Raw genomic sequence first — 26,687 nt, forward strand, 5'->3', positions numbered from 1 at the left:
CGGTATTTTTATTGATTTTTTTGAAATTGAAATGAATTTTTGATGACTCATGCCCAGCTCTTGACCGATGCTACGGCTGCTACTATGCCGGTCTCTTTCGACCAATTCAGCGATTTTATCGCAATTTTCGACGACAGGCCTTCCGAAGCGTGGTGCATCTTCGACCACCTCTACACCAGAACGAAAACGTTGAAACCATCGTTGTGCGGTGGAAATGGAAGCTGTATCGGTTCCATAAACTGCACAAATTTTATTGGCGTCTTGAGATGCATTTTTGCCTTTATCGTAGTAGTACTGTAAAATATGCCGTATTTTCTCTTTATTTTGCGCCATGTTTGCGACGCTATAACTCACGAACGACTTAAAAGAAACGACAATCAATCAAACACGTGTTAGCGCGTGAAATGAGCTTTCCAAAAAGGTATAGCATGACCCGATGCGACGAACAAAACTAGAACTATGCGCTTTCAGCACCAACTAGCGAAAATACCGCAAGACTTTTTTGACAACCTATTATTTTCAGTATAGGCAAATACTTATATTTATAATGGATAACGCCTTTGGAAGAATATTTCCTCCATTTTATTTCAATAAAAGAATTGCAAATTTCTTTAAAAATATTGAAAGTATCAGAACAAACCAACACATCATAAATTTGAGAGGAAATTGTGACGATTTGAGCTTTTGAAATCACGTCAGCATACGGAAAACCTCACAAGTAACAAAAAACTCACAATAGTGAGGGTGGTGGTTTTTGTAAGTACATTAGAAAAGGGCTGTTAATACCGATATTGACAGTGAGTAGAAGCATAGTTGTCAGATTTGTATAAAATGTCTGTAAATTTTTAAGTTGACACAATTTTATGGCAAATAATAAATTATAGCAGGAAAATATAGCAAAATTGAGCTTGAAAAGAAAAAAATTCTTGACATTAAAAATTATGAACATAGTTCCACTTAACTACTTGACCTATGCTGCGACTACATTTCCATCAGAATAAAATTACCAGATGGGAAAATAAAAGTACAGTGTGTCACAAATTTCCCGAAACATTTAATGTTATATATGTAGAAACTCGACAAAAACGCTAACTTCGAGTGCATCGTTGTTATGATATCCTTCACAAATAAAAGAAGTTTCTGAACAATACATATATAACTTGTTCGGTGAGTTTGTATGACGGCTTTAAGGGGTCCGATATCGGTGGTTCCGTCAAATGTTCACCTTTTTGGAGAAAATTTCGTGAAAACTTATTAACTAGTTCGCATATATACAGACGAACATGACTAAATCAACTCAGTTCATTACCCAGATCAATTATACATACATACATGTATATTTTATAGGGTATCGAACATTTACTTATGGGTGATACACACCTCGTGGCAAACTAAATATACCCTGTTCAGGGCATAAAAATAGTTGTACTATAATAGTAGATGCAATGAATCCAGTGTAACGTTTTTTATTCTTCAAAGTTTATTAACGAAGAACGTAGTCTTTCAAATTTATAAATATAACCTTTATAATTAATATTTTTTTACACTACCTATATAAGTTACGAGTGCCTACAAAATTTCAAATATTTTTATTCCAGACGTGTTTGATTCTACATAAGCTTTTATTGGAATACTACTTCCATTGGAATACTTCATGGCGTTAAAATAAAACTCTGGTTGTGCACATAAAGTTGCTGAGAGTAAAAGAGTCAAGTAACAAAATAGTGGATAGCACATAAGTTATTATTAATAACGATTTTTTTAGGAAAAAATACTTTATTGATGTAAATTAAGTTGGTGTATGTAAATCTACGGTTATTTAATGAGATAACGTTGCAAAAGCATTTCATTGAAAAAATATATAGTCCTAGCGAAACAGCGTGTGGAAAAATCAATATTTTCCCATAACAGACAAGAGTACCAACAATAATAGTAATATCAAAAAAATAACTGTTACAAAAATAAATTAAACAATTGAAACAAAATGAGATTAATGAAAATAAGTGAAAACAACAATATCAAATCAATTCGCATTTAAAAATTGGAACTTGCTACATCATATACAGATGACTATGAACGCAGCTACCAGAATGATATCATGAATGTAATAAAACGCATGTCAACCGAAGAATCTTAACCTAATATACATACGTATAATTGTTTGCACGCCAAAATCAAAGGATATATCCAATTGTACCCTTCAGCTGGATATTTCAACCGTATATTATTTTTGTGCATTTCATGTTTCTTAATCGCTTTTTAATGGACGTCACGATCGGTCCCGAAACACGTCTTCTGCGACAAACCGCGGAAATCGCTATGTTTCTCCTAATTTTGACTCAGAATGTCCCACACATCAGCTGCAGTTCCAAAGTTATCGACTCTAAAGTCGGAGATGGTTACGCAAGTTGGGCTGCCATACAGGCAACAGGTGCATTTGGCAGTCCATTCACCGTAAAACCAGCAGACGCCGATACGCATCGCTTAAAAAAAAGAATGGATTTGGAACTATGTTTGGGTAAATAAAATAACAAACAACAAACATACATATGCACATACTACATGAAGTGTTTTGATGGCGTGACGCTAATTTCAATCAGAGTATTCCATTGTTTGATTTTAAATTAAACGACTGACTGCTTCTTTACGCGTTTGGACTGTGGGTATTTTAGTCATTCCGATTTATCGCTCATTTAATATTTGAAGCGACTGCTTATGATCGTATCTGTAATTAATATTATATTTCTATATTACTTGACCAGACAATCATTTAGATTGCTCACTGAATTCTATTTAATCCGTCTGTCTTAGAACTTTTTATGTATTTTTACATTGTTGTGGTCTATCGGACATCACAATTTAAAAATAAAAGCATGCGAGTTCCAGCAAGTGTTGCAGATTTTTAGTGTGGATTCCTATAACAATAATAGCATATCTACTGTTGATCAGTTTCATACACTTATGTAATTATTGTAAATTTAAGATCGATACTTCCTTATTATTTTAAAAGAAAAGATTTTCGGATTAACTAGCTTGTTTCCAAAAGCATGGATGAGCTCAAAATGTACCAAGAGAGTTGCTTGTTTCTTCTTTTGTTATTTTTTAAAATGAACTAACTTTGCTAATTATGTTGGTGTAACTACCATAACACTTCATATTATTCTAGCTTTTTTGACTTTTTAGCTAATTACATATGTTTAAAACTCATTACTTTTTAACACGCTTTTATTAGCTTCACTTGTATGTATGTATGTTTGTTTGTAACTTTTTTTAAATAGTACTGAAACCTAGAATATTTGAGCAACACTGTAGGAAGGCGATGGTAAGTTGAAGCAGCTCACCAAAAAGATGCGCTAAAAAGTATGCAACATCTACATATATAAAACTAGTTTTAGTGACATAGCATATGTATATGTGACCTGGTCTACGGAAAGGGGGCTTAGGTGTCAAGAAAAAGGAGAACAATTAATGAGATAACGAGAAACTGACGATTATTTTTAACTGCTTTTCCCAGAAAACTAGTTTTCCCACGTTAGCTCCCTTTTCGTAGACCAGGTCACATATATTGAAATATATGTATATCCTTAAAGAAAGTATACTTTATATACATATGTACGTAGATATAATGGGTTGTCAAAAAAGTCTTACGGTATTTTTATTGAATTTTTTTTTTATTGAAATTGAAATGAATTTTTGATGACTCATGCCCAGCTCCTGACCGATGCTACGGCTGCTACTATGCCGGTCTCTTTCGACCAATTCAGCGATTTTATCGCAATTTTCGACGACAGGCCTTCCGGAGCGTGGCGCATCTTCGACCACCTCTACACCAGTACGAAAACGTTGAAACCATCGTTGTGCGGCGGAAATGGAAACTGATCGGGTCCATAAACTATACAAATTTTGGCGGCTTGAGATGCATTTTTGCCTTTATCGTAGTAGTACTGTAAAATATGCCGATGCGACGAATAAAACTAGAACTATGCGCTGTCAGCGCCAACTAGCGAAAATACTTTTTTGACAACCTATTATATTTTGAAGTAATTTTATATATTAATAATATAAATAATACACTGACCGATATATTCCGCATAAAACTTGCTGGAATAGTGAAAGTCATTACAAGTTGTATATGGGAGTTGGGAATAGTATTGACTCGATTTTATCTATTTTTACCGATACTAAATATTATTTTTCCATTTATACTATTAAATGTTCCCAGGGCTTCATGAAAGTATCTCACATACAATTTCCAATCATATGGAGTACAGTCAACCGGATGTTCGAAAATCATGATATTAGTCATATTTTTGTTCAGTTTTATCCATTTTAGGCACAAACATACACTGTTATAAGTAAAACACGCTCTCTCATTTTCAAAAAGATAACTCATATGCGGTATGCGGTCACCCGGAAGTTCGAAAATCTTTATATTAGGCTTATGAGGGCATAGGGCATAAGGAAAGTATTCCTATTAGGAAAGTACTCTCTGTATTTAAATTATATATCTCTCACATTGACTAATATTTTCGGTCAAAAGTCAATTACTGGATTCAACACATTCGGTACCTAAAGGCTTGAACAATTTTGGACCGATTTACATAATTTATAAAAATAGGGGGCAAACTTCAAAGCCACTATTCGTGCAAAGTTTAATATCGTTATATTAACTGCATCTTGATTTATACACTAGAAATGGAATTTAAAGTTTTATTATATGGTAAGGTAGAGGAGTTGTAGTCCGATTTTGGCCATTTTTGCACTGTAATATAAGCACGTTAAAACAATCCTTTATACTTAATTCATCGAACTTAGCTCTTCCTTACTTGTTTCTTAATGCATTTGTTGCATTTACTCGAGTAACTGAGAGTATCAATCGGGATTATAGACAGACATATCTAAAATAATTTTCATATTTGTATAGTAATTATATTTACAAATGTTTCTACATACAACGTTTGGCTGGCCAACATAAATGTATGTAACAGGTGGAGCAAAAATTACTTTCCGATGTTTTTTGTAATTTTTTTTTTTGTTAAATACATTTTATTTGCAATCTATTTTAGTAAATAATAAGCAAATTTGATAACAAAACCATAATTTGACTTATATTTTTGGTGAGATCAAAAATAATATACAATATAACAATATGTTCTAAATACAAATGTTTATATAAAAATTTTAATTATACATTTAATATCGCAGTAACATATATAATTAAACATTTACTTAATTCCTAAATGGGAGATCTAGAACATGTTGTCTTTTAAGTCTAATAGTTTTATTACTATCATCTAATAACATGACTGCCAAAGGATTGTCATGATAACTTATCCTGTGCAAATATGCTGAACTAAATCTTTTAATTTCATCTTTAACAAAAGGTCTGAATGAATGAATGGCTTTATTTGTTATGAACCAAGGCGAGTTTGTAATTAATCTTAGAGTTTTTGATTGGTATCTTTGTAGAATTTCAATATTTGAATTACAAGCAGTGCCCCAAAACTGCACACCGTATGTTCATATATGTAGGTTTTGGTATTGATTTATATAATAGTAATTTATTTTCAAGATATAACTGCGATGCATGCCCAAGTAGCCAATAAAGTTGTTTGGTTTTTATTTTTAATTGTTTATTTTTGGCTTGTATGTGCTGTTTCCAAGTTAATCGTTTGTCCAAGTGCATGCCGAGGTATTTAACGCTATCACTTTTAGGAATATTATTGCCATTTAAAAGCAAAGGAGGGCAGCGTGTACGGATTTACTCACGTTTGCTTTCATCTTCCAGCAATCTAACCAAGTCTGTATCTTGTTCAATTCTCTTTGCACTAAATTAGTTGCTTCAATTGGCGTCTGGCTTGACGACAATAGAGCAGTGTCATCAACATAAGTAGCAATTAATACATTTTCAAGTTCTGGAATGTCAGAACGCTTCCCTGTGGTACTCCTGCATTTATGTATTTTATGTCAGACGTAACGTCATTTATCTTTACATAAAACGACCTGCTTGTTAAATAGGACTTGAGAATTAGATATACTTGAGAGGAGAATACTTTTTTTAATTTGTATAGTAGATCATGATGCCAAACTTTATCAAATGCTTGTTGTATGTCGAAAAACGCAGCTGAATATGAATGAACAATATTCTTTACGTTCTAAAGCATCAATAATGTAATTAATTACACGGTGGCATTGTTCGGGAGTACAATGATATCGACGAAACCCAAATAGGTGTTCAGGTATCACCTTATTCTCTTTTAGCATTGGCAATACTCTGCGCAAAAATATTTTTTTCAAATATTTTAGAGAATAGAGACAACAAACTGATTGGTCTATATGAAGTGATTTCGTTCTCAGATTTAGCTGGTTTAGGCACCATCACAATTTCAGCACTCGTACACAAATGTTAAAACAGAACTGACATTAGAGGTCAATTGCAAAATGTATAGCATCTTTTGATCATCTTCTGACTTTTGCGCCTCCCTGTACAAAGAAAAAGTCTACACGAATAAAACTTCAAATCAAACAGTTTTATTAATGTGTTATTTTTAAAATTATATAATAAATTCCTCAAATATTACTATTGTTATTCAACAATCTTACTTTTTCTTGAAGGCAAATATGAAATCCACAAAAACACTATTATTCGCACAGGCGAATCACAAACACTTGGTGGCAAGTACTTACAAGGTCTTGAGCTCGACACCACTGAGGAATGTCAACGTCTCTGTTGCGAAACGGAATCCTGTGACGTTTATGTCTTTGAAGATAAAAGTGACGGTTATTGTTACCTTTTCGAGTGTGGTCCACCTGAGAATTTTCATTGTAAATTCACTCGTCATACTAATTATACCAGTGCTGTGCTGACAGTCGCACACAATTTGAATGAAAAGACTACAAAAGCCCCAAGTGCAACAGAAGTGGTTGGTACCAAAAATTTTTCGCAACAAGAGTGGGAATTAACACGTTTAAAAGTAAAACCTGAAACGCATGATAAAATGACGTCTGGAGCAGTTGGATCGGGAAAGGTGCCTGTAGACATTTCCACAGTATATATGGTAGGAACGCCTGTCACCGCCACTTCTAGAGGAAACACGAATATATTGGCAACAGCGGCACCAGAACCCATGCTAGGAGCAGACCGAATACCACCAATGAGCTTGGCTTTTCCACAAAATGGTACGTATACTAAATGTATAATGTTACATAAATGAATACGAATAATTTCCTTTAATTTTTGACAGTGTATCCACCCCATTGTGGACGTTTTCAGTTCCCCTGTCATTCCGGCGAATGTATTGCTATCTATAATGCCTGTGATGGTATACCACAATGTGAAGATGGTAGTGACGAAGGACCGGAAGTAAGTTTTCAATAACAATTAAAATTTGGTTAAAATTATGCTTGTTACATCTCTCTTCGGTATAAACGATAAGTGCTCAGGAGCTACCTCAACGGCAAAATCGGATGGTGACACTGCCTCCGCGATCAATGTAGAAGCTAAAGGTCAAAAGGTGGTTTTCTTTGCTCTCATTATAAACTAATATCACCGACTAACATTTTCAATTTTACAGTTTGCTTCAGTGTCCCAATATCAGTCACCTCCTCTACAAGATGTCGCAAAATCACAATTAATCTCTATGTCAGAATTACATCAACGACAACAGAAGGAGAGGCAGCAGTTAGCTCAACAAAACCTGTCTGGGGTTGCCTCCCCGCTGATAAATAATCGTGAGGACGCTGCGGCTTGGGAAACTCGAAAAGCGGTTAGTCCCCGTCCGCAAGAGCAAGCAATAAATGATGGTATGTACTCGTACATACTTATGTACGCAAGATTATTTTGCATATTTATAAAATACTACTGTTATAAACACTACCGAGATTCCTATATTAAACTAATTGAAAGCCGTATATGAATATTTTAATTTATCTCATAAAGCTAATCCCATCACATTAACGACGTTGTACAAAGTTTAAAAATTTCCAGTAATTTGTTCAGTCCTGTCCTGTCCTGGTTTTATTAGTGTAGGCTTCAATCGGAATTCTATTCTATTTTTAATATGTCAACATCTGTAATTTTATTTTCATTGTATTCAGTAGTGCTTACAATTCCATCATATAATCAAGAACAGCGTTTACAAATTTTTCAACTTTATTATCAAAATAATCGTTCTCCAATTGCAACTTTTCGTACGTTTTTAACATTTTATGGTCGTAATGGTTATGGTGCACCTTCTGTACACGCTATTCGACGAATTGTTGAAAATTTCAAGCATACATTTTGTTTGTTTTGTGGCTGCAGTTGAAAGAAGTTGATATTGACAACATCTGGTTCCAACAACACAGGACTACGTTCCACACAGCACATGCAACAACCGAACTCTTCTTCTTTACTGGTTTTTCTACCTGATTTCTCCAACGGAGTGAAGGTCTTCCTCTTCCTCTGCTTCCACCGGCGGGTGAAAACCTTCAAAGCTGGAGTGTTCCCTTCCTCCTGACAGCTGCTAGCGCATTGCTGTTTCTTAATACGCTGAACTATGTCAATGTCGCCGTATACAGTAGTATCTCGATAGATCGGACACCCTTGATGTTGGGGGTCGTCTGGATAACGGGGGTGTCCGGATTATAGATATTTTGTTAATGGTTGTTTGCGGGAAAGAAATATGACACAATTAACATACATTTTTAATTCAAATTCAGTTTTTATTAAAATTTTATGTAAACATGCATACTTTTAATTGTTATGCATTAAATTAAATTGTATGTCAACATGGATACTTTTAATTGTTATGCATTTGAAAAAAAAAGGTGCGTGGAGTCCCTACGCGCGGATGAAGTTATACTTCTTAGTGATATTCTAAGAAATGCATATCATTTTGTATGAAAGAAAACTAGAAAACTCCTAGAAACAGCAGCATATTTTCATCACTTATCAATATACTTATTACATGTGCGCGCATTGACTTGCATGTTCACACATTCATATATACTTATATGTACATATATTTGTCACCAACAAAAAATTGATCTTCACAAGTCAATATGGCAGCCAAATTGGCGAAGAACAAGTGTAGTAAATTTTACAACAAAAACGATTTCATTCATGAACGCAGGCGCAAATTCCACAAGCGATCTCGCTTCATTCATATGCATGCCTTTGCCAACAAGTCGTCTTTTCGCGACGATGGCAAAAGCCAAAAATCATAAATTGCACAACTTTCTGGTGCTTCTCGCAAAAATCTGCGATATGTATTCATGATCATACGTATGCATACACACATATTTACGACAATCGGCGGCCATTAGAAATTCTATGGCTACGAATATGGAAATGACAACGAAATAATGCAAATATGCATATTTCTAAAGGTCATTAATTTCTTTGAAGAAATGAATGATCCTGAGAAGTATAGTCTTAACTTTTCAACGGCCAACGCAGAGCGTTTCAACCAAAAGGAACTCATTCATTAGAATCACCACTCAAAAGTCGTTTTATCCGTTGTAAGCGAATGATTTTCGAAGAAACATCATATCTAATATGCCATAGGACAAAATAAGAAATGAACTTCTTAACCTTACGCTGTCAGATAAAACGAAAAAATACTTCGTCATCGTAGGTCGATTTCCAAAAAATGGACCAACGCAGAGTATTTCAACCAAAGGTCACATAAAATAGTTGAGAATTCGCAGAAATGAAAGACAAAGGAAAGAAAAAGCAGTATAACTTCAATAATGCACAAGCATACAAACATACATATGCGCAGCAGCAGCAAGGAAAGAGTTAACAATCGGCGATCCATTGTATATTTCTTTCTGCATAACCAAACCATAATTAGAGAACGTAAAGTATAGAGAAGGTGCAAATCGAAATCTGTATGACGGTTCGATTGCGCGACTAACAGAGCTGATAGAATTTGTCTAAGGAATTCGCCGTGCTCTGGCTATTTAGCAGAATTGAGCACGTACAGTGGCAGAAATATAATATATTACGTTATATATTATGTAAAACGACTGAATTCATGCGAGGATGAATAAAGGGAAATGCTTTGAAGAAAAATATGCAAAGTCACACAAAGAATGTAAAGAAGCATTCTCTGAGACACATATGCGTGATCTTGTATCATATGAACCATTTTTTTCAGAAAAATTGTAAAAATTTTAGTTTTTTACAAAATCGTAAAAAATTAGATAAAAAAATAATTAATTTTATTATTTAATTTTTTTAATTATTTCAAAAAAGTTATATTTATTTCGTCTATTACAAAGCGAAGATGTGTCAAATGAACTTCATTTCTTCAAAGAAAATTGATAACCTTCATGAAATATGCATATTCGCATTATTTCGTTATCATTTCCATATTTGCAGCAATAGAATTTCTATGGCATATACATATGTACATACATATATTATTTCTTTGGCACATTTGTCTGTATGTTTGCGAAAGCAAATGCTAGCCATATACATACAGATGTACATACATTCATAGTAACAAGTGTCGCACGCTTCTTTCGCATCTTCATTGTCACGGTCAACCAATGGCCGAAACTTGCGTTTTGTCAAAGAGTCAAGTGCTGAACAAATTGAGCACGACAGACTGCAAGCGACATCTGTCAAATACACACGTTCTTATGGACACAGTTATGTAGTTGTGCAACTGGCTCAATAACTGTGTCCCTAAGAACGTGTGTATTCTAATATATTCGTTTGCACTCGGTCGCGCTCATTGTGTTCAGTACTTCTATGTGTCGAAACAAAGCGCCACAACATTGTGTTGTTGGTAGAAAATCCGAGCTGTGCCGAAAGAAACTAACAAACGATCGCCGATTGTTACCGCTTCCCTTGCTGCTCGAACAGCGTCGCCAACAAACCAGAGTAAATATGTATGAAGATGTATGCGCGTGCATACATATCGACGCAGATTTTTGCGAGTCACGGAAAAATATTTTAGACAAATATTGTAAATCGACAACGGCTATGTTGCCACTTTTGTCACTTCTTTCTGTGAAGAATCATCAGAAACTTGTTCAATTTATGATTTTTAGCTTTTGCCATCGTCGCGAAAAGACGCTTGTTGGCAAAGGCATGCTCGGGGAGATGTTACGGCGGCTGTTTTTATGAATGAAGCGAGGTTGCTTGTGGAATTTGCGCCTGCGTTTATGAATGAAAATGTTTTTGTTGTAAGATTTACTACATTTGAACTTCGCCAATTTGGCAGCCATATTGACTTGTGCTTTTGCTATTTAGACAATTGTTGTTCTTGTAGAGCAATGCTTCAATTTTGTGTTGGTGACAAATTCACATGTGTACGCATATGTATGTTTGTATGCTTATGCATTATTTGTTCGGAAGTGTATACAAATATACAGATGTACATATAAATATATGTATGTATATGAATGCATGAACATGCAAATTAATGCGCGCGCATGCAATACATTATATTGATAAGTGATAAAATCATGATTTGAATTTCTGAATGCGCACATGCGTATACATAATAAGATTATGATATGACCATGTGCAGAGACATAAGATTAATATGATAGAAGATGTACATACATGCACATAATTAGGACAACGCAATTCAAGTGTCAATGGTGGTCTAGGTAGTAAGCGCTTGGAAAGTGACGACGAGCACGTTGGAGTTGCGTAGTTCGAAGCCCAACAGAATTGACTTTTTAATTGAAATATGTCACCAACCAAAAATTGAAAGATTGTTCTACAAAAACAACAACAGCATAAGCATGGCGACATTGTGTTGTTGGTAGAAAAGCCGAGCTGTGCCGAAAGAAACGAACAAACTATCGCCGATTGTCACCGCTTCGCTTGCTGCTCGAACATCTTCGCAGACAAGGTTACGTAGATTCATAATGAGCAAGGTTGCGCTTGAGCAAGGTTGCGTAGATTCATATTGAGCAAGGTTGTGCAACCTGAATCTATCGCAACCTTTTCCGAACTCGTATAAGAAGTATAACTTCAAAAAGTTTCAATTTTGGTCTGTTTAGAGTTTTCTCTAAACATTTTATCTGCAGTTTCCTTTTAAGCGTTCTGCCCACTGAATCGCTTTGGAAAAGATACTTTTTGCTTCACTACTACTGATTTTATTTTCCACTTCAACTATGCTATAGTCAGAGTCAGAACCATTTTCCTCAATATTATCGTTTTCTAACACAGACTGCACAATTTCCCGATCAGAAAAATCGTATTCGAATTCATCTCTTCCAGTGGCCCAGTCATTTATGGTTTGAGTATCAACTTGAGCGTCCAGATTTATTGAAGCGATGATGGTATGAATTTCATTCGTGTCTGAATTAGCGGCTGTAAGTTGAGCCAGAGGTATCAAATCTTCCTCCATCCATTCTTGACGGTCACCACACAACAACTGGTTCCAACTGCGTACAATATTCTGCTGTGATATACCTAACCACGCATTGTTTAAAAGTGTGACGCAATTTCGTAGCGTAAAGTTTTTTAATGCAATTCCAATATCTGTATTATCAATTAGAAGATAATTCAAAAGTTGTTTTCGGTAAGACACTTTAACATTTTGAATTAAATTTTGATCTAAAGGCTGTATGATTGCTGTGCAATTGGGTGGAAGAAAGACAATTCGAAAATTAGTGTCTATGTCAATATCTTCTGATCTTGGGTGGCATGGAGCATTGTCGATTTGTAAAATAGCTTTTAATGGTCTATTATTGTCTTGCAAACATTTTTTTATATCCGGTATAAAATATTTCCTGTACCATTCAGTAAATTCGAACGTTGACATCCAACCTTTTTTAGTTGCTTTATTAGTTACAGGCACATTGCAATTTTTAAATGATCGTGGATTAGTTGATTTGCCTATTACCAAAAGGGGTAGCTTATGTGTGCCAGATGCATTGCAAAAAGGCATAAAAGTTACGTGATCCTTTGAAATTTTTCGACCAGATGCAGATTTTTCTTGCGAGTGCGCCAATGTATTTGCAGGAATAACTTTCCAAAAGGCTGCCGATTCATCTGCATTATAAATCTGGTCATGGTCTAGGTCCATTTCTTCTAGAATAGATTTTAATTTTTGCCTGAATGGTTCCACTGCAGAAACATCACTGCTTACTTTTTCACCACAAATTTTTAATTTCCTTATGCCATGTCGTGCTTTAAAATTTGAAATCCACCCCAAACTTACCCCAAAATCATTTCTGCCAGTTATTTGATTATAGAAATATTTTGCTTTGTGTTGAATCATTTCGGTTGATATAGGATATTCTGGTTTCTCTGTTGAACAAACCAAGTCATTAAGGCCTTCTCCATATCCGGATGTTCTCCTAGTTTCATGGTCGGCCTTTTTTCTAAGGAATTCCACTAAGTTATTAAATTTGGAAACCAAAATTGGTTCCACTTTAACTAACCTGGTTTCTGCACACAGTTGGACGCATACTTTCTGATAGCATCACGTTTCTTTTTTATGTCAAATACAGTAGATTTTGTTACCCGAAATTGTTCTGCAACGTATCTAATAGATTTTCCTTTATCAAGGCGATCTAATATTTCACATTTTTTCTGAATAGATAGGGTTTTATGAGCTCTTTTATTTATTTGTCTGCCGCTCATTTTAATAACAAAGAAATTGAATGCAAGTCCAGTCACTGTGCCACTTCACGAACTACATATGAATCAACAAACGGTGCACCGCCGTGTAGAGAATAATATCATTCTTGGAATAAATACACCATAATTGGCAATACATTAAGTACATATTTAGTGCATATATACGCACATTTTTTCGTTAAAGTACCGATATTCTTCGAACTGCTGCAGCAAAAACTCACAACGCAAAGTAAAAATCATAATACCAAAACGAAAAGAGAAACAAATGTCTGCATTTTTTGTAGCGTCCGAATTAAAGAGTAAAAAATATAAAACTGTGCGGATAATAGCAACTAAAGGGTGTCCGGTCTATCGAGATACTACTGTATTTCGTAAAGCTCATCGTTCCATCGACTGCAGAAATAGCCATTGCCAATGCGCAAAGGACCATAAATCTTCTAATAGTAAGTAATTCTGCGTTGGATTTCAAGCCTAATTTTGTTGGTGTTGATGCTGGTTCCAAGATAGACGAAATTACCTACGACTTCAAAGTAATGGCTGTCACCAGTGACGTGCGATGAATGTCGCCGCATCGTAGAATTTTCGGACTTAACCCCTATCAGTCAACTTATCAAGCTTTTCATATTCACGCACTTCAGTCTGTTTTGTTTTTTGTCGGCATCTCGCTTCTATTTTCAAATCTCGCTGCCATACCCACAGATTGCGGTCCGAGTCGAAAAAGTCTTTCATCCGATGCTGTTGCTCCTTTTTAATTGGGACTGGCGTGGCGGGTCTAAAACTCAACACACAACCTCGCTAGGTGAGCAATATAAAGTTTTCTACACATTTATACAGCGATCCCTTTTTTCAAAACCGACGCCCGCTTTCAGCCGCACCTTTGGTGAACAGACGCTGCACTTAGACTTCAGCAAACGTTTAAGGGGCTACATATACCAGTTTGACGCATGAAAATTAGGCGATTTTAGTGAATTTTTTAAGAGAAAGTACGCGATTGAATATTTCGAACTTCTTCGAACCTAATAAGGTATATTTTCAGCTATATTCAAAATTCTTTTTTTTCAAAAATGTTCAAAAATAACGGAGTTATGGGCTGTCTTCGGAGGTGCCAAAAAAATGCCCCCAATTGCTGGCATGATTCCGGCCAAATGAGTAGCTGAAATAAAAAAATTTGAAAAGTTTATTACACTTAAAGATATTTTCTATACAATGACTTACGATCTTTGAAAAATATCAAAAAATGACAATTTTCAACCAATCAAAAGAAGAGTTATGGCGCCAACAATTTTGAAAAATGTCGTTTCGAGAAAAACGCGTTTAAATTTTCACTTACATATGTATATGTACATATGTATATGTTTGCACCTCCGAGAGGTCGCTCTTCAGAACGCTGCCATCCAAAAACTATTCAAGATACGACCTTCCCGATTTCACAGGATATTTATGGAAATATAAGCTATCGAAAAGCAAATAAAATATTTTTTTTTTGAGAGCGTCACATTGGTATAGCCCCTTAAAGCGAATATGATGAATTGGCTCCTCTGAACCTTCCTCACTTCTTGCCCTGACTCCAGGCTCCACATGGGTTAGCCACCATATTTTGCACAAGTTTTGCTCACATTTCTGGGATGCGCGGCGACGACGCAAGAGTAGGAGTGTTTCTATACTATACAATGGCTATTGTACGTTTGCACGTTTAAGTTTTAATTTTAACTGTTTTTACACCACAAAATTTCACCCGATGTGATTTGGAAATCCAATAAGGCACGTATATTTAATTTAAAGAGATATTTCCACTCATTTTTTTTGGGTTTCTGTTCTCATGCTTTGATTCTGATTCTAGACATTGAAAAACACTTAAATATTTATCTTGAGTTCTTTAAGTTTGCTTTGGGCTGATCTACATCGATAAGTATATTTGGGGTTTAATAAGAGAGAGCTCATATGAGCATAAAAGAAATACAAAAAAATATTCACTTTTAGACAGTAATTCCTTGTTATTTTACATTTAAATATTAATGTTTATCACACATCTTGAATAAAAACGACTCTTGTATTTAAAAAAAAGTTTTCTAATTATAATCTATAGTAGAAAAAATATAAAAATCAGTCATTTCTGCTTAAAAATCGAAAAATTGCTCTAATTTCTACGAAAGCAAACTTTAACCGGAAAAAAATTTTGTTTCCTTATTTTTGTCATAGGAGAAACTAAAATTTAACATGTAGATGTCAGACCCAAAAATCGTGTTGACCTGTGTTATTATACATCTAATATAAAGATTATAATCTCAGGGAAGTATTGACCGATTCAACCCATTTGTAGCGCACAGACACACTTCAATCAGGAAAGGAACCTCTGTGAATTTCAATAATTTTCGGTAAAAGGTCACTAGGTACTGGTGTCCACATATATTTGGATTTGTACAATTTCTAGCCATAAGGTAAAGTTTTTTTTAAGAAAAAATCATATAGAATTTAAAATTGTATTATATCTTCTTCTTAATTGGCGTAAACACCGCTTACGCTATTATAGCCGAGTTAACAACAGCGCGCCAGTCGTTTCTTCTTTCCGCTACGTGGCGCCAATTGGATATTCCAAGCGTAGCCAGGTCCTTCCAACGGAGTGAAGGTCTTCCTCTTCCTCTGCTTCCCCCGGTGGATACAGCGTCGAATACTTTCAGAGCTGGAGTGTTTTCGTCCATTCGGACAACATGACCTAGCCAGCGTAGCCGCTCTCTTTTAATTCGCTGAACTATGTCAATGTCGTCGTATATCTCGTACAGCTCATCGTTCCATCGAATGCGATATTCGCATTGGCCAACGCGCAAAGGACCATAAATCTTTCGCAGAACTTTTCTCTCGAAAACTCGCAACGTCGACTCATCAGTTGTTGACATCATCCAAGCCTCTGCACCATATAGCAGGACGGGAATTATGAGTGACTTATATAGTTTGGTTTTTGTTTGTCGAGAGAGGACTTTGCTTCTCAATTGCCTACTCAGTCCGAAGTAGCACCTGTTACACAGCACCAAGAGTTATCCTGCGTTGGATTTCTAGGCTGACATTGTTGGTGGTGTTTACGCTGGTTCCAAGATAGACGAAATTATCTACAACTTCAAAGTTATGACTGTCAACAGTGACGTGAGTGCCAAGTCGCGAGTGCGATGACTGTTTGTTTGATGACAGGAGATATTTCGTCTTGCCCTCGTTCACTTCCAGACCCATTTCTTTTTCTTCCTTGTCCAGTCTGGTGAAAGCAGAGCTAACGGCGCGGGTGTTGAGGCCTATGATATCAATATCATCGGCATACGCCAGCAGCTGTACACTCTTATAAAAGATGGTACCTTCTCTATTTAGTTCTGCTGCTCGAACTATTTTCTCCAGAAGCAGGTTGAAGTAATCGCACGATAGGGAGTCGCCTTGTCTGAAACCTCGTTTGGTATCGAACGGCTCGGAGAGGTCCTTCCCGATTCTGACGGAGCTCTTCGTGTTACTCAACGTCAGTTTACACAGCCGTATTAGTTTTGCGGGGATACCAAATTCAGACATCGCAGCTCCTTTTCGTGCTGTCGAAAGCAGCTTTGAAATCGACGAAGAGGTGGTGTGTGCCGATTCTTCTTTCACGGGTCTTTTCCAAGATTTGGCGCATGGTGAATATCTGGTCAGTTGTTGATTTTCCGGGTCTGAAGCCACACTGATGAGGTCCAATCAGTTTGTTGACGGTGGGCTTTAATCTTTCACACAACACGCTCGATAGAACCTTATATGCGATGTTGAGGAGACTAATCCCACGGTAGTTGGCGCAGATTGTGGGGTCACCTTTCTTATGGATTGGGCATAGCACACTTAAATTCCAATCGTTGGGCATGCTTTCTCCGACCATATTTTACAAAGAAGTTCTTCGCCGCCGTGTTTGAATAGCTCGGCCGGCAATCCGTCGGCCCCTGCCGCTTTGTTGCTATTCGAACTTCTTCATGGTCGGGTAATGGAACGTCTGTTCCATTGTCATCGATTGGGGAATCGGGTTCTCCTTCTCCTGGTGTTGTGCGTTCACTGCGATTCAGCAGGCTGGAGAAGTGTTCCCTCCATAATTTAAGTATGCTCTGGGCATCAGTGACTAGGTCAACTTTCTACAAGAGTATGCTCCGGCATTTTTTCGTAGAACTTTCGAGCATTACCCCTGTCGGCCAGCTTATCAAGTTCTTCGTACTCATGCATTTCGGCCTCTTTCTTTTTCTGTCTGCAAATGCGTCTCGCTTCCCTCTTCAACTCTCGGTATCTATCCCATTCCGCGCGTGTTGTGGTCGATCGTAACGTTGCGAGGTAGCCTGCCTGTTTTCTCTCCGCTGCGAGACTGCACTCCTCGTCGTACCAGCTTTTCTTTTGCACTTTCCGAAAACCAATGGTTTCGGTTGCAGCTGTACGTAAGGAGTTTGAAATGCCGTCCCACAGTTCCCTTATACCGAGTTGTTGACGAGTGCTCTCAGAGAGCAGGAGTGCAAGCCGAGTAGAAAATCGTTCGGCTGTCTGTTGTGATTGCAGTTTCTCGACGTCGAACCTTCCATGTGTTTATTGGCGTGCGTTTTTTGCTGCACAGAGGCGGGTGCGAATCTTAGCTGCAGTAAGATAGTGGTCCGAGTCGATGTTAGGACCTCGGAGCACACGCACGTCTAAATCACTGAAGACGTGTCTTCCGTCTATCACAACATGATCGATCTGGTTGGTAGTTTTTCGATCCGGAGACTACCAGGTAGCTTGATGAATCTTCTTATGCTGGAATCTAGTACTACAGGTAACCATATTTCCCATATTGGGAATGTTTCGTCGTGGAGGCAGAATTTACCGACCGTAGTGCCAAAGATACCTTCTTTGCCCACCCTGGCGTTAAAGTCGCCAAGCACGATTTTGACATCGTGGCGGGGGCAGCTCTCATAAATGCGCTCTAAGCACTCATAAAAGGCATCTTTGGTCACATCGTTCTACTCTTCTGTCGGGGCGTGGGCGCAAATCAGCGATATGTTGAAGAAATTCGCTTTGATGCGGATTGTGGCTAGACGTTCATTCACCGGAGTGAATGATAGCACTCGGCGACGGAGTCTCTCTCCCACCACGAATCCTACACCAAACTTGCGCTCCTTTATATGGCCACTGTAGTAATTGCCACAAGGACCTACTCGTCTTTGTCCTTGTCCCGTCCATCGCATTTCTTGGACGGCGGTGATATCAGCCTTTATCTTCACGAGGACATCAACCAGCTGGGCAGCGGCACCTTCCCAATTAAGGGACCGGACATTCCAGGTGCATGCCCTTAAATCGTAGTCCTTATTTCGTTTGCCGGGGTCGTCATCAAAAGGGGGGTCTCTCATCCGGGGCTGGTTGTTACTATTCATTTGGGGTGTTTTTTTACGTGGCGGGTCCCAAACCCAGCGCACAACCCTATGTAGGGGATATTTCGCCTTCTCACTTTAGCTCGCCTTCAAACGGATGTTCTTAGGCTACCCAGAGGATACTTGGTCAAAGACCGGAAGTTGTCCGGAAAGTAATAGGACTTCGTCGATTTAAAAAATGTATTGAACCAGTTAAAATTCTTTAAAAACTTTCAAAATAGGCTCCATCTGCGTCGATGCAGCGCCGGCAGTGCGATTTCTAAGCATTGAAGGCGTCACGGAATGCATTTTCTGGAAGAGCCTTGAGAGCCGAGGTCCCTACTGCTTGGAAGCAAAAAATGTGGGGGCTACATCTGAGCTGCAGGGCGGCTGCGAAAGCGTTGGGATGCCGGCCTTGGTTAGGTAGCTGTTCACAAGAAAGGCGGTGTGAGCCGGGGCGTTGTCGTGGTGCAAGTCTCTTCTCGTGAGTCTCTTCTGGAATTCCACGTACAACTTGACGTTGATGCTTTGTCCAAGAGAAACAAATTCATGGTGGACGATGCTTTTGATGCCAAAAAAGACAATGAGCATCGTTTTCACTTTGAATTTGCGACCTCTTCCCGGTCCTCTAAAAAAGCCTAGTGCCACCGAAATATACCATTTCTTGCTGAAGCAACATTTGGGTAAGCCTGCTTCATCATTCAAACGTCTCTATCGCAGATTAACCGAATTTCACACATAATTTAATCACGTACCTTTGCTCTAATGAACGCTGCATTTTCGGCTTGCACCAATCATAGAAACACGTCGATCGAAAATGTTTGTCCTAACTCTCGAGGAGCTCGGAGACAACTGACCACTCGCTCGTTCGTTAGATAGAACGCTCTCTACCGAATCCAGTCGTTGTGCGCACGCTCCAAAATACAATCGCGGAAGAAAATCAGTACTATTACTTTCCGGACAAACCCTGTGATAAGGTCAGATAAGTGTCAGAAACCAAATTTGAATATATAGGATAAATATTGCAAGAGTAAAAAAATGTATTGGTTCGTAGATGGACGTAATAGGACCACTGCCACGCCCACAAAACTAACCGAAAACCTAAAAAGTGGCATAACTAAACACTAAATTAAGATGTAAATATCTCCTAAACCACTAAACATACAACAACCGGGTTTAGAATTGTTTTATGGCCTATTTTTTGGTGAAATCACATATCCCGGGACCCACCCGACCTATGTCCACCAAAATCGGGATGAAAATGGGAAAAATCGAAACAGAACCACAAGTAACTAATATCAGGATTTTCAAACACCCGGCTGACTTTACTGCATATGATTGGTGATGGTATATGAGTTACCTTAATGAAACACAGAGAACGTTTTATTAGTATGTGGTATTATCAAAATTAGATAAAATCGCCGTTGAAAAGAGATTTCCTAAGTTGGAAATGAGGACAATGAAGACAGTAGAGTGACGCGCAAGTTCATAATCCAACAATAACAACGAATTGCTGATTCTGACGAATGTTTGAGTGCTCTTTAATCGTAATAAAACCGAATATTTGCGTCGGTGTGTGACATACATATCTCCATCATTCCACACTGGGGTTCAATCGACAGTCACTGTTGTGGACTGCACATGGAGAGACGAAAAAGTCCTCTGGCAAAGTTATAACATCAGTCTTTTGGGATGCACGAGGTATAATATTCATCGACTGATTAGTGAGTTCTACTATTCCAAATATTCAGCCATTGTATTTTTTTTCAGGAAGGATCAGTTTGAAATTGTACGCATATACTTCAATCTGTAATACCTTCGAAAATATTAATTTAAATCATATGTTTTAAAGGGCCATATACATACATCTATATTAAATCAATAATGTAATTACTTATATTTAATTGGATAAGGACTAATACTCTATTGGTTAAAATCCCTTCGAAAATTAGACAGTATTTGTCGCAAAGAGTAAACGACAAAAAAATGTTATTATGGGATATCCATAAGAGATATACATGTAGTATGTATATAATCACGGAGTTTTCTGTGGACCTTTTCAATGTGTACAATACTTAGTACATTATTTTGATAAATATCGTTTGCAATGTAAGCGGATGTAATGTGACTATTTACGACATTACATTAGAAACCTCAAAAATAACAGTATTTCTCTAATATTTAATGGATGTTATTATACATTACACATACATATGTATGTACGAAATTCATAATCACATAGGTACTCACATTCGCTTAGGAGTCGAAATGCACTTGCAAACATACTTACATTTACAAATCTGACATATTTCCGTGCAATACACTTGTGCAATCTGAACTCGAAGTACTGATAGCTGACTAAAGAGTCATTAAGTACACAGACACTCAGGCATCTATTGAGTTAGTCAGCTAGTAAGTCAGTCAACCCGAAATACATACTTACAGTGATGTTTGTACATAAGTATACATATGTATATGATAGATAGTGTTGAGGGATCAGTGAACGCTAATAGGCAAAAAAAAAACTGTTTGCGAATGCAAATCAATACGTAACAACATGAACCTAAGGCAATATGATCTTGTGCAGAAGGTAATGAAGCACGCGGAAACAATTCTTAGATACTATATGTACTTTTCTCAATAGGAATATACAATCGTCGCAATAAATAAAACTTAACCATGATGCTTAAATGGCTAAAATTTTTTTCTCAATTACAGGATAAGGCACAAATTTATTTACAACGAGTGAAGAAGGGCTAAGTTCGAAAATCTTTATATTCGGTATATGGGGGCTCAGGGAATTATTGACCCGATTCAACGCATTTTTGATGCACAGAGCTACTATTCTCCGAAAAGGTTTCGGTCTGAATTTTTGTTGTATATCCCATATATTGACCGATTGTTAGTTATTGATTTATTGCGCTTTTAGTAGTTGTTTACAGTACCGTTTTATGGGGAATGAGCGGGAATACCTTCCGATTTCATCAATTTTCACGCTGTCGGTAAGAGTTCTTAGTGCTGGGTGAATTTGGTAATTGTAGCTTTAGTGGTTTAGAATATATGTATGTACATTAAACTTATTAGAGAGCGGGGTCACGCTCACTTTTTAAAATTTTTTGCCCACAGGTGCCCCTTTCTACTGCGATCCCCTGTGACAAATTAAATTAGTGCTTAAAATGCACTTTAAAAGTTTTCGGTAAATTGCGATTTGTGGACGTGGCAGTAGTGACAGACAGACAGTCGCCCGGATTTCAACTTATCTCGTCATCCTGATCATTTATATATAGTATATATGGTATAACCCTATATCTATCTCGCTTAGTTTTATATGATACGTACAACCGTTAGGTGAATAAAACTATTATACTCTCTAGCAACGGGTTGCAAATTCATATGAATATGATATAATAAACTTGTTATACCCGAACTTAAGAAAAAATTATTTCTCAAGTCTGAAATTTGATTATCTTCTTTATTGGCGTAGATACCGTTAACGCGGTTAAGTAGGCTTTTATATTCATAACTTTATTTATTTACAATGGGTAGTAGTTTTACCACCAGCTGTAGCAGCATACACAACTGATTTGATAATGTAAAATTGGTATCTACATATGTATTATTTGTATGCCTACCAGATATGAAAAATCGCATCTTCAGCCACAAAGGAGGAATACAAGTGCCGACAACAGGTGTAAATGCCAACAATAGTCCCAATAGTGTGCAGACCAACAGTTATGCTAATACAGATACAAACAACAATCCAAACATCAATTTGAATCCAGCTTATAACACTGTAACTTTGCAGCGTAACGGTATTTACGTACCCCAAATAACAGATTTTACAACCGGCGATATGTACGTACCGCAACAGCAACAACAACAGCAAATTCCAACACAACAACAATATGTCGTGCCAGTTGGTATGTATTAGCATCTACACTACATTACATACGTAATTTCACAGAAATAACTTCGTTCCCGTGTAATGTAGGGACAGGAGGGATGTTTATGGATAACCATAGTCACCTGTTGATTACTTAACCTTTAATTTATTACAGTCATGGAATTAGATATAGCAGGGTTTAAATATATATATACGTTTTTAATGTATAACTTCTATCAATATTCTCTTCTTCTAAATAACGGTTATTCTCTTGGAAAGCAAATACTCTAGATAAGCTATCAAACCAATCCACTTTTTACACCAAGTAGGAAGAGTACATCTGTAAATCGCCACGATTTTGTCAATTTATAGATCGTTCGAAATTCGAACAGATGGGAGAGTGTATGTTATTGATATATACATACATATATGTATGTATAATCTCCTAGTAACTGAGAAATTAAATGATTTCGGGAACGTTGTTGTTGTTGTAATAATAATTATATTATGTAGTATGTATGTATATGTACATTTTACCACAGATAAATATTTCAAATTAAAATGTTAAAACCTTGCATAATAGCTATGATGCCGTCGAATGTGCAGTGGCAAATTCAACAGTCAAAGCAAATGGTTCTTACACCGCAAACGCACATTTCACAACAACAACAATCACTGCCATTACCATTGCAGCCACGGCCACCTTACAATATGAACTTAGTAGATCAGCAACAACAAGCAATTCCGGTAGCAGCCAAGGAAGCCTCTGAACAGTCTGTAAGATACGTAAATGCTCCCGCAGTAGCATCGTCGCTACAACACAAAACAGAAGTAATTGATTCTCAACAGCAGTCAGTCGTACCTGTGACATTACCGAATGGGTCGCTAGTTGTTTCGAAATCTGTATCAGGAGAATCTAATACTATACAAGCAGCAGCATCTAACGTCAAAGTTAAAGAGCAAAATAATGAATACGAGGAGGAAGAAATGTCAACATATTCACCAAAAAAGGTAAGTCAACAGTATGAGAACTCAGAAGGTGATAAACTTTCCCGAAATGTTTATGATTATGGATGTTTATTTAATTGCTTCTTTTTAATTTCAGAAGCAAAAATATCATAAAATGACCAACCTTCCGAAAAGTGAAAAGGTTAAAAGTCAGCTGGATCCAATAGAATTAACTCTTGAAGAACAAAGACAACGTGTTATTGTCCCCTCCCCCGTGCACGAACAATATAAATTGATACACGACAATCTTGGTTTCGAATTTCGAGATCATGACGGACAATCTGAGCGACCAGGTGGTGCTATGCTCTCTTTAACGCTTGGTTTACTTGTCACAGCAGCTCTGGCCATACTGATTGGTTGCCGAATGCGTACAGTCAGTCGGCGCACACGTCGTATGGGCGGAAAAGCGCCTTATTCACATGAGGCAGATTTTTTAGTAAATGGAATGTATTTGTAAGGAAAAGATCATATAACAAATATTGAGAACTCACATTTTAGACTTTCCAACACACTAACCTAGAGCGGCTGTGGTGATTCTAGCAAAAAAAAATACCTAGAAGAGATTTTCATACTAACAAATGAGTGATTTATTTACATACTGACAAAGACCACATAGCTATAGCCTTATTACAAACACTATATACTATATGTATATATAATGGCACTTAACCCAAATATGTATGAAAGAAAGTGAAAAGTTTTCGCTACCTGTAAGTTTCGGATGTTTTGGTAGAAACATTAGATATACATATGTACATATGTATGTATGATAACAAAGTTGAACTGCTGTAGAGAAAAAAGAAAACATACTTTAACGGAACTGAATTAACGGTAAAATGAAATATTTCTAAATTATTAAAAATACATATAAATTCGATATTATTTAATATTTTTTTCTTTTGGAAACATAAGAAGTTAACTTTTACTAATGAGCTGTAAAAATCAGTAGAGCTTGTTAATCTCAGGGTTGTAAGGGAAATTTATTTCTGCTACTTGTATTGTTAACTCTTTTATTGTGAAATATTGCTTTATTTTCTTCTCTCTATTGATGTTAAGGTTTTATATTTTCTGCCCATTATCCACGTATACTTCGTAGGTCTTTTCCCGCAAATATTATTTGTACAGTGCACAGTACAGTAGGGCTCCAAAAAGCATGTGTGATGAATCACATCATCGAAATTCTAATTTTGTTATTTACAAGCTCACCTAGATACCTATAGACTTGTGTAGAGAGAGTAGAAGGCAATTCCCTCACTGAAATCAGCAAATTGTGTGCAATAAATATCCATACACCGTGCTGTAATCATTCGAAATAACGGTCGTAACTAAAATGTTAAATGTTGTTTTGTACAAATGAATTTGCACATGAAAACATAATATTTCACTTGTGTAAGATAGATATTGTATATTCTACCACTTATCACATTATACATTTGAAAAGGTATGTTTCATAACAGTCGAATTTTGTCAACGACGCCAATTCGGCAATACTGCAACCGAAATTATACAATTTTCTCTCATCATTTACGGTGTAATACCTTGGGATTAGTTCAAGCCAAATTTTTACCCATTCCATAAAATCACTCCTTACCAATTTTAAATAACTTAAACTTGGCGTTCGTTAGCGCAATTTATTTTCATAAGTACATCTGAAATTCTCAGTAATCGAACCGCTACTTTTAGTCTTATATTCCATGTTCAAATTTTTAAGTTCGTACGTATCATCAGATGGATTTTTACCTTCAAACGAAATTTTCGAGAAATCGATATTATTTTGCATTATCGGATAGTATACACTGTAATAAACATATTCTCAAATTTTGAAATCTAAATTCAAATTACTACGGTCGCTAAAGCGTTTCTTGTAGAAAGGGAATGGAGTCCTTAACATAGCGACTCCGATCTTTAAACGCGTTTTTCTAAGAATGGTGTTTTTCCAAACGGGTTTCCACTCTCAATAGAAGAGTTTTGAACATATCTAGTTCCAATTTAGAGAAAACAATTTTAACGTCATTCGGTATCGCGCTATGGAAGCTTTTATTTTATTCGTAATTCGTTTTATTCGCTTTTTTTGTATTTGTAATGAATGTATTTATTTATAAAAAATCAAAACGATTAATAAATTTCAACATCAAAAAGAAATCGCGAAAATCAGTGATTTTTCGGAGGGTCACACTGAGACCGATCCCTTAAGTAAATAAAATATTTGTAACTCATTGGTAATTTGAAAATGTAGAACTTTCCTAGAAAATACGTTTTACTCTACAATTTTCATCTAAATTTATGGTTATTTACTTTTATACATCGATTTTACGACAGTCGCTTTTTTCAGGCCACTAAAATATTTTTAACTGTACACATACATACATGCATATATGTATACTAGATCTCTTGATATTGGACTAACCAACTATTCGGTTTGTAGTATCCGGATAGTCGTAAATCGTCGACTAATCGATTAACCGTCCATTTGCGACTATTCGATTAATTGTTCATAATCGGCTATACGAACCGTAAGCGTTTAACTTCTAAAAATTGTATCTGCGTATATAAGATTATAAAAACTTTGACGTACATATATAGACGTACAATTGGCTTTTCACAAATTTAAAAGAAGGAAAAATCAAAGCCTGCTTGGACTTCAAACAATTTTGATTTATTCAAATGCTCGCAATATGTAGAACAACGCAGTGTTACGACTATTCGAATCGTTTTATTCACACCAACGATTACAAAGCGGATATTCAAATAATCGGTTTTGAAGTTATTAGAATAAATTTAAGAGCTCTAATACATATGTATGTACATAATTAGCTTAAATTAATAAATTGTTTGTTTC

At 36.4% G+C, this 26,687-nt stretch overlaps 1 protein-coding gene across 1 annotated transcript; it reads left to right on the forward strand.

Annotated features, from left to right (window-relative positions):
• The first annotated feature begins 1,631 nt into the window (after nt 1-1,631).
• On the forward strand, nt 1,632-25,648 carry LOC120767833. The gene is made up of 8 exons (XM_040094120.1): nt 1,632-2,518; nt 6,616-7,179; nt 7,245-7,363; nt 7,437-7,514; nt 7,575-7,803; nt 22,593-22,877; nt 23,424-23,851; nt 23,946-25,648. The coding sequence occupies exons 1-8, from the start codon at nt 2,242-2,244 to the stop codon at nt 24,303-24,305; spliced, it is 2,340 nt and encodes a 779-aa protein (XP_039950054.1). The 5' UTR covers nt 1,632-2,241; the 3' UTR covers nt 24,306-25,648.
• Nucleotides 25,649-26,687: the final 1,039 nt, after the last annotated feature.

Source organism: Bactrocera tryoni, chromosome 2, assembly GCF_016617805.1.
Source record: "Bactrocera tryoni isolate S06 chromosome 2, CSIRO_BtryS06_freeze2, whole genome shotgun sequence".
In the NCBI taxonomy this organism is placed as follows: Eukaryota; Metazoa; Arthropoda; class Insecta; order Diptera; family Tephritidae; genus Bactrocera; species Bactrocera tryoni.